General features: G+C 45.4%; 1 protein-coding gene across 1 annotated transcript in view; it reads right to left on the bottom strand.

Moving 5' to 3' along the window:
• The window catches only part of LOC116950468 (ephrin type-A receptor 4-like), a 112,074-nt gene that overhangs the window by 28,508 nt on the left and 67,673 nt on the right, over positions 1–15,893 (bottom strand). Inside the window, exons 9-12 of the mRNA XM_032968243.2 lie at positions 15,782–15,849; positions 12,626–12,751; positions 11,385–11,570; positions 4,963–5,024 (exon numbers count right to left, since the gene is read on the bottom strand). Of these exons, the coding sequence (XP_032824134.2) occupies positions 4,963–5,024; positions 11,385–11,570; positions 12,626–12,751; positions 15,782–15,849 (442 nt within the window). The remainder of the gene's footprint in view (positions 1–4,962; positions 5,025–11,384; positions 11,571–12,625; positions 12,752–15,781; positions 15,850–15,893) is intronic.

Below are 15,893 nucleotides of genomic sequence, written 5' to 3' on the forward strand. Positions count from 1 at the left end.
TTTACGGCACAATTCCCTATGACACATGGCTTCCTATTGGATTTTGTGCTCAGTAAACACGCATCACTATAAAGATGATATAGCACGGCACAGGATGATGTGTGCTGTACATGTATCTGGTTGTAACACCAGCATCTCATACGTAACTCTCCCGGTGGAAGTGCAACGAAATGTGAACCCACAAACTGCTCTTCGCAAAGATGTAATTCTCTTATGAAACGGTGATGGTGGTCATCATCAGAAACGCAGCGCACGGATAATGGCAGGAGGAGGAGGGCATTAAAGTCCCTGCTGTGACCCGAACATTAGTGGAGATTTATCTAAACGAACGTCCAATGAGCCCCGTGGCTGTATAGAAACGTGTGCCTGTGAGCGCGTGTTGAGTCGTGAGTGTGAGTGCCGCGTGTGTCTTGTGTGGCAAGCAGTGCCAACGGTGAGCTCATGCGAGATCCTATTCCTACGCACCTCTCCGATGCGTTTTTTTGGGATTGCCGTCCGCTGCAGGAGCTGAGAGATTCTGAACATTTCCTGAATAGTTCCTTTCGGTTTTTGCCTGAATAATCTAATGCGTGAGACATTGGGCTTGAGCAAGTTTCACAGCACAACACGCTAACCATGATGCAACCACTCCATAAGACACGGACGAAAAAATACACACTGATAATTTTTGAATGATAAAAGCCTTATACAGTGCCAGCAATTTTGCTAATTGTTTATCGGTCCGCTTAAGTAATTGGTCTATGATCTTTACGTAGTTTGTCTTGCACGGAACATTTTTATTAGTGTAATTGATAATGAAGCTCATGAACAAACACGGCTCATTCCGGGACGTACAGCCATTATGTGGCATGCACACACACGACAGAGCAATAAATCCCATTAATTCTGCTGTCATAGTCTGTGATCTCATTAATACCGGGTCACTAATACCCACCACGCAGTGCATTATATGCATGCGTCTCATGTAATCCGCTGGTCAGGCAGGCCCACTGACCACCCCAACTTTAATGCCCGTGCCAGATAGTCCTAGCTCGTTAAGACTCTATGTTCGCGCTAACTCACAGCCGTGCGCACTTGCTCATATCAAAATATTGCGTTTATATATACATGCGTGAATGAATGGGTAACTGAGTGCAATTGTGTGCCTAATTCTGATAGCGAACCAAAAAAAAATGTTAATTATCACATTGGAAAGTGTTGGCAGGTATGGTGCCGTGTGGGTAAACTGACCTCATTTGAACCAATATAACATTGTCAGATTAAATGAAAGGCAAGTTGGATTGTTGTGCCTCTGCTTACACGTGCAGAGGTGGGGACTTTTCTACATTGGTAACTATGAGCCACACATGTATATTTCACAATGTATACGACAGAGACCAGTTTGTCCATAATATAGAAATGGGGGGGAAAAAATAAACCCACTGATAACTTCCATCAACGTTGTTCTGATTTAATCACCCTGAGAGCCAAAATCTGATTGCGATTTTAGATTTAATTTTTCAGATCGCACCACCCAGCCAGAACTTCAATCAGTGTGTCTAAACCATTATTGATGTTTAACATAGTCATGTTCATGTAATCAACGCATTCATGAGTCATTTCAGCCATAGTTAACACTAGTGTCTGTGCTGTGGATATACTTGTCCCTGTCATACACATGTGGAAGTTTCCACCACTTGCTCAGGACCAGCAATGGATATGAGCATTGTCCATTGTTCACTTAAGCTTTAAGTTGCTTTGATGTTTTTTTCTTTCCTTTATAAAACATGCAAATCTATAGTGAATTAATTATGTAGGGCATTTAATTAGCGACTACTTGGAATATCGCAATAACCTTGCTTCCTGTATTCAATATATGTTTTATTTTGCCCCTCATAAGGAACCATAGTACTTGTGACAATATCGATGTCTCAACGTAATTTTTAAAATGTTTCTTATGATTGATTGCCCAAACATAACAGTTAATTAGATTCATTAATCATCATTGCCAATGCATTTTTCCAAACTTAATCTCAAATTTCTCAATCACAACTCCTGGAAGTGGTCCGTTTATGGTAAACACCCTTTTAACTGTCACACTCTGGATGAGTAAGTCAATACTTACGAAGATTAATTCATGAATATTCCGGCAATACTGCCTTTCGATTCAAATGTTTTAATTGCTGTATTTTGAAGAAAAAAGTACTGAGAAATTAAAATACTTTGCCACATATGACCAAAAATGGCACTCCATCAACCTAAGTAGCGTTGAATAGTCATTAATTCAGACGGTTAGGCATTCCGTATAATTTAAATGTCCATTTGTCAAAATTTGACAGGCCTTTTTCAATGACCGTGATCAGGTCATGGTACAGTAATAAGTAATAACCTTATCAGCCACACACGCTTGGAGTAACGCATTTTGATGGGTGATTTGGTGTCAATGTATAGAGTGGGTTTGCCTGCCTTCTGCACCGCTTTAACACTCAGCGGTGACCTTCAAAAAAAGGCCAAAAAGAACTCTACCATTAATAATGTAGGTCTGTTGGGAGTTTTGTGTTGGTATATGAGTCTGTAACCTCTCACGCACACGTGGCACTGTTTTCAGAAGTTTTAGACTCCAAATTGCAAATGTACAAGTTTACAAGTTGCGGTTGTGCCATCATCCATTCGGGGTCGTTAAAGTGAGCACACTGGGGAAGTCATCATTGGGACATGGAGGCACTCTACATGTAACTGCATATGTGTATAACCTTATATATATGGGTGTGTAGGAAATGGTAATGTGGTATTTAGTACAATGTGTTGCAATGCATTCACATTCCTGGCCACGCGCAATACCTGCGCGATTGGGTATCTGAACATGGCACGTGTTTCACCCTCTGTCAAGTCGTCCAAATATGATCTGTTAACATCAGCACTGGGGAGACAAAGGCAGCCGAGTGTGGTGCTGGTTCTACGAGGCGCTTGTGTACGTTGCCAGCTGTAGCAGGTGCTTACTAACAGTGTCCGCACCTAACAGTTTATGTGGTTGAACATGTGTAAGTGTGTTAAAGTGTTTCTCTGCTCCAAATGAGTAAGTGAATGACACTAATCGGCATTGACGACCCAATATCCATTAGTGGAAATTTCACATTCCCAAGGTTGGGTGACCAATCTATCCATAAGTCCACCATCGTTGACCTCCCGAAAAAGTGCTAGTATCTTTATCAGTGAGGCATGATGCGTTGAGCCCCATTTGCGAGACAAATTTGACTCTGATCACTGTGTCACAGATGGCCGACTGCTGTTATTACGATTTACTACACTCACCATAAACATGCAAGGGTGAGCTGCAATCATTACAACCGTCGCGATAATCATTGCAATCAGTGACCGAGTTGAATCGCGCGCAAAAAAAAATACGCACAACGCGGGTTTCAATTTCACTTGCCCATTGTACGAGGGGGCAGGCGCACAGACACCACATCAACGGAAACGAGTTAATGAAAATAATGTGCTTACCCGTACGCAGATTAATTAGTAAAATCCCATGGGGGGCTCCTTAAAAAAAAATGTGCTCATTAGGCCTCGCCACGTACGAGTGACAGTCATTTCTGCGGTGCAAAGTAATGAGGTTGCTGGCTCGGCTCACCACTGGGGAAATGGTCCCGTGTACGTTGCAGGCAAACACACTTAGCGCTTCGATATCGGGTGGGAATAGGGTGCACTGGCACTATTAACCTTACCGCACCTCACGCACGCCGTGAATATTAGCTGGCCGAGACACCGCTGGGCACCTCGGTATCGTACAGAGAAGCCTTTACTGAGCCGAGATGCTCGTGGGCATTTGAAGCGCCCTTCAGATTTGCCTGCACCTATATTTGACATTCATTTATCTCTGGCACGACTGGAGAAAGTCAAAGTGTATCTCTCTCTCTCTCTCTCCTCGCAATTTAAATGAGCATTGTGGTTGCCCCACACTTAGACATCTGGCTCTGATCCAGTGTTGCAAATTCCACATTCCTATGACAATAGTCAGTATCTTTTTATTTGTTTCATGATTTGCTTACAGTGCCTTTCCTATACTTTGAGCCTCCTATGGTGTTTTTATATTGTTCGTTGTTGTAACTTTATGATCCGCCCCTACTGGACATCTGTGAAATAGAGCTTTATAGCTCATCGGAATCCTCCTGTATAAATATTCTCATTCTGTATTTGCATTGCATGACCAATGTTGACTTCCCCAAAATGTAAATTTCGATTTAAAGCTTTCGTACATAGAACCAAAGAAGATTCCCCAAAATGGTACTAATTGTATTGACCCTGGAAAGAGCCTGGGCTGCATTACTTCTTCGATTTAAATCAATAAGGCATCTGCAGGCATTGAATTTACGTCTCTATAATAATACTCTCACATTTATATCGCGTCTGTATACACTGTGTTTTATTTGCACCGCCAAATGGTGAGGGTTGCCAACCACTGAGGTACAACAAAAACCAGGCGACGTCGTGGAAAGAAGAACATCTCAGAATACGAGATGAGGGGTGTTATACTTGTAAGTTAATTGTATTCATCGGTGCATTATTGCACAAGTGGCATAAAACCGGAACGGTTAATGTCCCGAGAACACACGCAAATTTCCTAGGACGACCACCTTAAAAAAATATAAAAATCCTGGGAATCCCAGGACAGATGGCAAATGTATCACTGGCCTATCTCGGTGTCTATATATACTGTCGTGTAAATGTTGCATTGTAAGTAACTTCAGTTAAGAAGCAGCTTAGAGTATGCTTGAGAAATAGTTCTGTATCAGAAAAGGGTATAAGTCATGTTTCAGTCGTTAATTTCAACTTAATTCCCGGTGCCCAGTACTAACAATTAATTATTTTTTGAGCAGGGACGACGGAGTGAATGAATGCAATACCAACATTGTTTGCCCTATGAACAGTGAATCTGACTTGACAATAATAGCAGTGGTGTAATGCGGCCTTGCTACTTACCCTTAAGAATAAATCCAAGGATCCATTCTCCATGAATTCAGTGATGATCATGACAGGTTTGCCTTCAGAGGGGAAGAACACCAAATGCATGAATTCACAAAACCATTCACAAACAATAATTTCTGTCAAAATAATATTACTACACGGTAGCATTCACATATTATATCGCTGCCGACATGCAGCGCCATGTGTTTATATCTATGTCAATAAAACAACAGATGAGTACCGTGTAAATCTTCTTTGACCATGGTGACACCACAGTATATAATATCTTTCCATCTTCGTTAAGTTGAAGAACTGATCAATATATAACAATAACAACAAACACGACGACCGTCACTGCTACTCGGACTGTGCTCACTTTGCAAACGAAGCACCACTTCACAAGTATCGCTGATCACATAATGAATGCCTCAAGAGAAGGGGACATCATGAATAGGCAACTGCGAAACGTTCAATGTATTCCGACGGTTATTAAGAAGTCCGCGCGCTTACACTTCAGGGGCACAAACGCAGTTAGGTTAGCGCACATCACGATTGGCTGGCAATCATATTGCTTCGGCAAGCGCGCATTCTGAATGCGCTTTGGCTGTGTGCAAAGGTGGGGGGTCTGAATTCTAATGGACTAAGCGTTGAGATTGCTTCCCTCCGGTTGGTGTGTACCGAGTCTTAGGCGGGGATTCATCACACATTCGGCTCTCGTGTTGCTCGAGCCGTACTTAAGAATGCACACCAGACGCCAGATCTTCATTAATTCAAAGCTCGCGGGCAAGGTGGCCAATTTTGTGGGTCCCACCCACTTATAATATAAGTCACCCTGCTGAGACTCGCAACGGGAGTCGGGCATCTCAAAACATATTTTTTTCTTGAGAACTATTCAAAGTATCGTTTTGTTGTTGTTGTTGAGAATATGCAGCTATCATTCGACCCAAGGGCGGGTTCACGCTGGGTCGTGCAAAAAAACACGTAACCTAGGGTAATGCCCACTTGGAGCCCTCTCACTTAAGTGACGTGGTCACGGAGGTGCAGAGTTAACGTGGCGCTGTGTTCACAAAGTTGCACCTTTGAGCGTGAAGTGAACGGCAAGAGAAACCGCGTGTCGATCGGGGTTAGGGAGGAGCAATGAGGGGTAATCGCACGATGATGAAGCAATCATCACCAAGCAGGTGACAGGCTGCGTTATGCAGTGGTCAGCCATGGTGATGTGAGCACGCTTCATGCACTGTAAGTCGTGATTTTCACTTCACGGATTCATAAGATCCAGTGTGAAGCCACCTTGACCCTTCTTAAATTAGCCTGTGCGCTGACTGTCCTCTGCCATAGCAATGTGGAATTTACACCACTGCCTAGTGGCTCAGAAATTACATTGGAGATGAACATTGCCCACTGCTCATTTTATGATTGAGACTCAAAAAACTTGGCGTTCTTTAAGACTCATCGAGTACGTGTCTAAGCCAACCTTAATATAGGTACTGATCTAGTTTGAGAAAACGACGTTGTTGAAAATCACTGTTGCAGAGCACATTTTAAATACGGCCCTCAAATAGTGTAACAAGGCCAATGCGGCCGATGAGAATTAAACACATTTCTTGAATTGAGCAAGTTATTATGAACTTGTAAAATTGGATGATGATCGGGTAGGAAAAGGTGTCACTCAGTAGAGAGTAGAAATACAGAACAAAGGAAAATGCTGCTTCCTAAGTTAAGGTAGTTGCAGACAGTATTGCAGTGCCCTTGTTTTGGTAGCGACTTTATCGACCCTAGTGGGACGATGGGCTGAATTAACTCCTGTTTGGGTTTTCGACGACAACCCTTTTTTGTGCTTGTGAAGCGCTCGCGTGCAAATCTGTTTCGGTGGCGACGATTTGGCTCGACAGCCGCCCGGTCAGGGGTCAACTCGGCCAATCATCTTTTTTGCGGTTAAACAATTAGGAATCCACTTGTGAGAAGTCAGCAATGGTTGTCCTACGGTGTCTGCCACGAGGCCAAGGGCGCGTGTGAGCACAGAGGCGTTTCGACTCGACTCGGTATGCGGTCCCGTCGTACGAGCATCAAAGTCGTGTAAATTAGATGCAGCGTGCCGATACCGCGTCGATAAAGACAAACAACAAGGGTGCCCTTCTCTCAATTTCAGCACGGTGCGGTTCACGGAGCCGCATTCTGTTCACGGCAGCGCGTAGCGTGCGCGGCGGGCAACAAAGGCGCCTCTCACAACAGTTTTACAGCACAGAGCAATCACTTTTTTTTTCGTCTTGAGCTGCACTGGAGCAAACCCAAGCCAGGCGCAGACAACGACTGACAGCTAGAGCGCGACAGCGGGTCTCAAACCCCGACTTGCCGGGATTGCATCTCTCGCTCTGCTCGCCGGGACACCATCATTCAGCGCCGCGCACGCACACACAAACACTCGGGCGCGCACAACTTATTAGGCCTCATTAGAGAATGCTCCCTTATGCAGAGAGATGGGAATTTGGCCAAGTTGAGATTGTGGGGGTGGGATCACTTGCCAGTGCTCTCAAGCTGGCAATATGCACTGAAGTGTCCCCTTGTTCTTCCACACAATCCATTGAAGGCTTATTTAACTCAACAGACATCTTACGGGCAACTAATTAAAAGTGTCCCGTACAAAAACATTCCTACCTTGACATCGAATTACAAAGGCGGATAATATGAATCGGGCGCTCTGCAGTGATAGAACTCAACTGAACGACAAAGTAGCATTGCAAGATTGTGTGGGCGATCGTAATTCCTAATAATGCAGAAGAATGTTTAAGATTAATTCATTAGCGGGTAACTTTTCACGAATAAACATTCCGATATAGCATTTGTATCGGAGAACTCTGAGAGACAGGACTTGTGGAAGCCATCATCCAGCAGTAGATTGGTCATGACTAATGGTGATAATACAATTGTGTAGACTATATAAAATATACTTCATTGTCTGTCTGTCAGTCTGTAAGTCACAACCCCTACTTGAGTGTTTGTTGTTGAACAGCATTGAGTAAGGGCTCATTCTGACTGGACGTATCTGGGGAACTATTGTACCGATAATTATCAGCTATGATCAATTGTCTTGGCAAATAAAAACACAAAAATAACATTTTCACTTTGATAATCTCATGGTATTTGTACAAATTTGGAAAACTCTCCATCTATTTTGTGCGGGGGTAGTTTTCCATAAATAAGAAAAGTCATGGGAGTGTCATCCATAATTTTCAAAGTAACTTTCTTTCATTGGGATAACTTAATTATGGTAATGGACACCAGCTGATGGAGGACAACGCCTTTAGAGCCTTCCAGTTTTGCTGATGTGGTGCATTTTCATCAAGGGTTGGAGGTTAAGGAAAAGATACATTTCATGCACAGGGTGGCATCGTTCCACATATTCGCATCACACGCGGTAAAGGAGCCCGCACGTGATTTTAAATGAATAAACTGGAAAGCGATCCATTGGCAGGCGGGAGTAGCCATTGCATAACATATTAAAAGCATGGGCAATTACACGAAAGTACGGCAATCATGGGCAGCAATCCTGTTAATAATACCACACCTCACCATCACTTCCTTCCCGCTGCCTGATGACTCAGCTATTGAAACCCGACCTCTGTTATTTTTTCGTACAGTAAACCAAAGTGACAAACAGGATGGCACCAACAACGAAATGTACACAAAGGAAAAACGGATCACGATCCGGGCCTAATTTGTAAGACGGGAAGGGGACAACAGCATGGGATGTTTAGTGAACAAAAATACAAAACACAACACCCACTGCAGGGGACGGCAAGCAGCGGACAACACTGGCGATGGGGTGGCACACGGAGGACATGTGATGGATGAATCACTGGGGCACAAACAAAAATGAGATGCACGGCGCACATCAAGGGGTAAGCTTTTATACTGCAGATATGCAGAACCAAAGCGGCTATAGTAATGCCTTTGGGTGCAGGAGTACATTGAAAGTGGCTTCATAATGATGTTGTCAACATCGTCATCATCATCGTTGTAGAACTACACAGATGTCTAGTAGGTGTGGCCGGCCTTCAGCATCTTAGTTGTAGAACTACAACTGTGAGGTTAAATGAAACCACTAGAACTAACAACAGGGGTACTTTGAGTCTCAATATTTTTGTCATCAAGGGTCCTGCATTGGAAAGTTTGTCAATATGTACACCATTAGACCTCCTTTGCCAGTACCAAAATGTAATAATAGGGGTTTTCCCCTTTTTTCTGGCAACAAAACTGAAACCTTTTAACAAGGATTCATGTCTGTGGACCAATCAGTTTCAAGGACAATGCATATATTATCATAGTATGTTTTTTTGTTAGCATTTTGACTGCAGGTATTGTGGTTAATGCAGACATGAATCCTTGTAAAAAGGTTTCAGTTTTGTTGCCAGAAAAAAGGGGAAAAACCCTATTATTTGTCAATTTCATTAACGTACATGTGATTCAACTTGAGAACCTCAAGAAAATCCCACAAACGCAAGGGTACAATTATACCAATCTAAATCTGTACAGACGTAACATCGATTCGGTGTGTATATGCTGCCACTGTACAGATACCATCAAATGTATCCGCCATAATTCATACATGTATTTGTTCTTCCTTGTCTAGAATCTGTTCGATTGATTGGTTGGGGTGCCGCGGCGGAAATATGTTAATTACCTCGCCTACATAAGGTTGTGGGTTCGATCCAGATCCCTGACATGTATATATTTGGAGTTTGCATGTTCTCCCCGTGGTCGCGTGGATTTTTCTCCGGGTCCTCGGGTTTTTCCCTCCGCATTTAGAATCAACGTGCATCTAGAGTATTGGGCTATGAAACATTTTCACACAATGATAAAGTCACCTCTGATTTAAAGCTTTTGTGACTGCAGGGATTCATATTCTTGGTTCTGTCGGTAAAGTCACGTAGAAGGGAAACAATAAAATAATAAAAATATAAAACAATAAAATTCTCACGACGTTTCGAATGCAACACAAGCAATCATCATCAGGTGTGAAAACCACAACAATAAAATTTAACCGCCACTTTTTTCAATTCTTCAACCACATCAATTCCATACACCCAGCCATCAGATTTACCGTGGAAGTCGAAAAAGATGGCAAGCTTCCTTTTTTTGATGTCCTAATATAAAGAGACCTGATGGTTCAATGAGTCACTCTGTCTACAGGAAAGCTACCCATACAGATGCTTATCTGAAACCGGATTGCCACCACCATCCATCACAGAAGAATTCTCTCATCAAGACTCTGCACCATAGAGCCCAATGCATATCCGACCAGGAACACATAGGCAGTGAACTCAAGCACGTACACCAAGCTCTTAAGGCTAATGGTTACTCCGACTATACAATCCGCAAAGCTATCATTCAAACCATGAAGAAGGACCCTCTTGAGGAGCCTTTCAAAACCATCACTTTACCCTACATTGTGGGGATCACAAAAAAGATCTCCAAAATCTTGAATAAACACAAGATCCAGGTCCGTTTCAACACATTACATAAAATCCGTGATCTGGTTCCGTCTGTAAAAGATGTGATTCCGGACATACAGTACCCTGGTGTCTACAAACTAAGTTGCCTCTGTGGTAGTAGTTACATTGGAGAAACCAAACGACATGTCTCGCACCGCATTCGTGAACACAAAGCAGACCTTAAACATGGTAGGACCAACACCTCGGCCATGGCAGATCACTGTTATAATTCAGTAGGCTCACATGACATTGACTTCTCCAAGACAGAGGTTCTTTGCAAGCCCTCTGGCTACCATGAGAGATTCGTTCATGAGGCTATCCACATATACAAACACAGAGACAATTTCAACCGAGAAGATGGATTCTGGCTTAGCAATCATTGGAAGGATTTTATAAACCATTTCGGGTCTTAATTGATTGTTCACGCTTATGGTGGCTTTCAGACAGCATACATTATTTTTTCATCTCCCCCATCCTCTTTTCCGAACAAAGATGGGCTCGTCCTTATAAACAAACTGCCACATCGCTATCCGTGGTGCTAACGTTTTATAAATAAATAAATACAAACCGCCACTTCTTTCAAATGTTTCTTGCCGTTGGTTTTCACACCTGATGATGACTGTTTGTGTTGTAGTCGAAACGTCGTGAGAATTTTATTGATTTATATATATTATTTTATTGTTTCCCTTCAACGTGACTTTACCGAAAGAACCAAGAATATGAATCACTGCAGTCACGAAAGCTTTAAATCAAAATTTATCAGACATCTGTGAAACTACTGGACATCTGTGAAAAACAGATTCATAGCTCATCGGATTCCTCCAGTATAAATAAACATTCTGATTTTATTATGATTCTGAAAAAAAAAAACCTATATAGCTCGGTGGGCCTTACTTTGCGAAATAAAAAAAATAGTTTAGGTAAGTTTTATTGTGTGGAACTCACTCTTCGTGATGACTCCCTCCAGCCTGATGATATTGGGGTGGTCGAACTGGCCCATGATGCTCGCCTCGCACAGGAAGTCTCGCCGCTGCTGCTCGGTGTAGCCGGCCTTCAGCGTCTTGATGGCCACGCAGACCTCCTTCTTGCCCGGGTGCTTCAGGTAGCCGCTGCACACCTCCCCGAACTCGCCTGCGGCCAAGGGGATCGACGATGGCGACAGTGGGTGGCACATGCCAATGATGTCACTTTCTTCCCGTCATTATATATGCACCCGTGTATATAGCAAAGGCCGGATATAAGCGCACCCTTATATGAGCGCAGTTCTCACAAGCAACGTGCCCTTGTATTGCCCTGGAACAGGGGTGGCTAACCTGTAGGAGACCAACAAGTACCTGTGAGTTCCGCAAAGAGCCAATAGACGGCTTTCTGCACAACACGGGGGACATTCCTTTATCTCTTTGCTACGACTGTGATCGTGCGTTCTGCGTCATGCCCCTTTGATAGAGCCGCGTGTGGTGGACGTAAGACCCCCGCGTGGCTCGGGAAGACGCCGGCTTGTCCACCGTTACCCTGGAAGAAGGGACGGCGGCGGGGCAGCCCTCTGACACGAGCACATTTCGTGCACGCGCAGCATGAGTGGCCTCGCTTCCGAGAGGTGTGACTATGGCCAGCTTCAACCGGACGAGTTAAATGTGGCGATTTTATTTATAATGGGCGCATAGTCTGCATTTGAGCTTCCGCAGCAGCTCGAGGTGTAAGCAGCGTTAACTGTGGGGTGTGCAGCAGTGACGCAAGCGATTAACCCACCGCGCTATGAACCCGGCGGCCCAGAGTTTAAATTTGGGCTACGGCCAGCATCAACGAAATGCCAAAGCCATTATTGACACGACGTGGGGAGGCCTTCATCCGGCAGTGCGTGAAGAAGGGATGTACGTAATCTAGTATGACTATTATTACGATGCACATTACGGAGAGACTGGCCGTTGCTATAGAAATGTGAGTTTAAAACCAGTGGCTTGGGGTCACCACCCATGGAGATGAGTGCTACCCCACTGCTCATCTATGCCGTGACGTGCAGCATTGGACCACTGCTTGCGTGCGGAAATTTTAGTCCCTGCATTCCTCCTCCCACTCTCTACCCCAGCCCACCTGCCCCAACGCTTGGGTGTGACGATCCCGCAACGGTCATTGGGACCACGAGGTACGGGGCAACGCGGACGCGGTTTATACTCGAGAAGTCTCACCCGCTCCGATAACTCGTTCGATTTTGACGCACGAGGCATCAATTTCCTTCGCAAACTCGTGGACCGCCTGATTAGGGTCCTCGTACGTGTGCGGGTCTATGTACATCTTCAAACCCGGCAGTTTCACTGTGGACGACAAAGTGACAAATTACCCAAGGCTCGGCATAAGCCCACGGGTTACATTTATTATGCACAGGTAAAAAAAAAACAATAATCACACTCACACACAGACAAGACTACAAATTTGCACATAAACAAATCAATTGTTTTCTTGTGTCCGATCATTCGTCATCTCTGAACCAATTTCTTTCCTTTGCGGCAGCTTTAGGGCCACTAAGAATTATCCTCCCAGTGCAGAAAGATAACTTATTTTCCCAGAAAGTGTACTAAGAAGAGCAATCGTGCAATTGTACTCTAATTCCATATGGTTCGTCTCATTTGTCATGATTGGGCCATTGCTCTGACTTATTATGCAACGCCTCTTTGAAAATATAACAGGTTGTTGGATAGAGTGTAAATATTACGTGCTATTATACGAACCACTTTGGGAAGTCAACAGTGGTTGTTCTGTGGAGAGATAGTCTCTGGCATAGTAATGTGGAATTGTCACCATTGGCTTAGCACCAGCAATGGATCGCTTTGGACAACGAATGGAGATGAGCATGAGCCCATGCTTTTTTCATCAGAAAGATAGTTCCATGTAACAACAACTTCTTTGAATTTATCATTGTACGTGAATGCAACGCACACATAAAAACGTAAGTACTTCCATTCATATACACACACACAATGCATATGCATACATACATGCACACGAATGTAATACCAACTAGTTTATGTTTTGTATGGTTTTACAGAATACAGCTCAACAAACTCAGCATTGGATATGAACACCGAGGAACAATTACGGCGGCCGCCTCCATAATAAATATCGGACTCTTTTTTTTCCAGCATCAAGGAATGAAAAATAAGACTCGGCTTTACCCTTTCTAGAAATAGAACAGGTGTGAAGGTGTTCAAGCACCTTTTGCAAGGAATCAAGTCGGCATTAACCGCGCGTATGTGTGGTGAACATGCAAACAAACATGGTCTGATCACACGGAGCAGGCTTTCGCGACCAATATCATCCATCATACAGGTTTTTTGGGTTAGATCGCGTAAATGTATCAATGTGTCATTAAAGACGCCACCACCCGACACAGCCAATTAGTAAGGTTTGTCACGTAAACAGAACGTGGCCAATTCGTGACTAGCACAGCACTACCGGTGTGTTGTTGTGGCTTTGCTCTCCAACACCCCCCCCCCCCAAAAAAAAAAAATCTGTATTATTGATGTTTTGATAATTATAGATGCGTTGTCCTTTGAAACTGATTGGCCTCCACCAGGCGTATATTGTTTCTACGAGAGGCGTCCCCGTCTACACGCGGAATTTGGGTCGGGGACGAGGAAGCGGTGTCGCGGCGGTGGCTGAGCGAGTGTCGCTGAACCTTCGCATCACACAGCGAGGCTACGGACCACAAACTATTTTAAATTTCACCCTTGCGTCACGCCCGCCAATGAGCCGTGCAGCTATTTTTTTTTTTTCCCAGGAGCGACCTGGCCACAAACGAAAGCTCAACGAAGTGGCTTGTTGCGCATAAACGTACGGCAGCCAAATACTCCGAAAGCACGTCGATCCTACACGTGGAGCGACAAAACCGGAGGACCTGGCTATAAAATCTGCGCGTGACCACGGGGGACACGTTGCACACTCTAAATGTGCAGGTGTCGTTAGGGTCGTGATCGAACCCACGACAATCCTGTATACCCGTGCGAGGTAGTGAACATCTCCTAGCCATCGTGATGATAATGCCGAGAGAGACACGCAAACTCCAAATAACACAGCAGGCGTCAGGATCGGGATCGAACCCACGAATCTCCCGTATACCACTGTGAGGTCGTTAACATCTCCTAGCCACTGCAGCGCCCGTGACAGGATAAGTGCATGGCAGGGCAGCTTCACCCCCCCCCCCCCTCCGAGTGTGCCACACATCATCCACGCTACGGCTTCACAGTGGGAAGTCACACTTCTCCACCCCTGCCACTGACAGCCGTGGCATGTCTGTGTGTGTGAGAGTGACGTGCCGAGTCCGGTGTCGTTGATATGCGGGGTGGGGTGGAGGAGTGTGAGCATGGCACTTCAACTGGAGGCTCCGCTTTGAAGGTGGCACGTCACAGGCCGTGTTGACTAAATGGCATTCTCTTCAACAAGACGGAAGCTTTATTTGACTGGCATGTTTTGGATTGGCGAACAAAACTGTTTGGTGATGACATGTGTTATATATGCAAACATGGTATATATATATCACAGCCATCGAGGGTATGTATCCAAGTTGCCGATGCATTACTCTGTCGCCGAGTTTCAAGTTCAACAAAATATGCATGGGAAGAGCATTCGTGCTGCTTGAGAGTGGCAGCATACGTGATGTGGTGCGTGGATGTGGAGGCGAAAGAGGCGGTGTGCTGCGTGGGTGTGGAGGCGAGAGAGGCGGTGTGCTGCGTGGGTGTGGAGGCGGTGTGCTGCGTGGGTGTGGAGGCGGTGTGCTGCGTGAGTGTGGAGGCGGTGTGCTGTGTGGGTGTGTGCGAGGCGGTGTGCTGTGTGTGTGTGAGAGGTGGTGTGCTGTGTGTGTGTGTGCGAGGCGTGAGAGGCGGTGTGCTGCGTGGGTGTGGAGGTGGTGTGCTGCGTGGGTGTGGAGGCGGTGTGCTGCGTGGGTGTGGAGGCGGTGTGCTCCGTGGGTGTGGAGGTGGTGTGCTGTGTGTGTGTGTGCGAGGCGTGAGAGGCGGTGTGCTGCGTGGGTGTGGAGGTGGTGTGCTGCGTGGGTGTGGAGGCGGTGTGCTCCGTGGGTGTGGAGGCGGTGTGCTCCGTGGGTGTGGAGGCGGTGTGCTGTGTGGGTGTGTGCGAGGCGAGAGAGGCGGTGTGCTGTGTGGGTGTGTGAGAGGCGGTGTGCTGTATGGGTGTGGAGGCGGTGTGCTGCGTGGGTGTGGAGGCGGTGTGCTGCGTGTGTGTGTGAGAGGCGGTGTGCTGCGTGTGTGTGTGGAGGCGGTGTGCTGTATGGGTGTGTGCGAGGCGAGAGAGGCGGTGTGCTGCGTGTGTGCGGTGCGAGGTGGTGTGGTTACCGTGGCCGCTATGGAAGCGGGTTTTCTCCTCATCATAATCCTGCTTCGCTTTGCTGTAACCGCACCTCCTTAAACGAAAGGAAGCGTGACGCATGCAACAATTCGACTCGAC

This window comes from Petromyzon marinus, chromosome 39, assembly GCF_048934315.1.
Source record: "Petromyzon marinus isolate PM22_M1 ecotype Great Lakes invasive population chromosome 39, UKy_Petmar_22M1.pri1.0, whole genome shotgun sequence".
Lineage (NCBI taxonomy): Eukaryota > Metazoa > Chordata > Hyperoartia > Petromyzontiformes > Petromyzontidae > Petromyzon > Petromyzon marinus.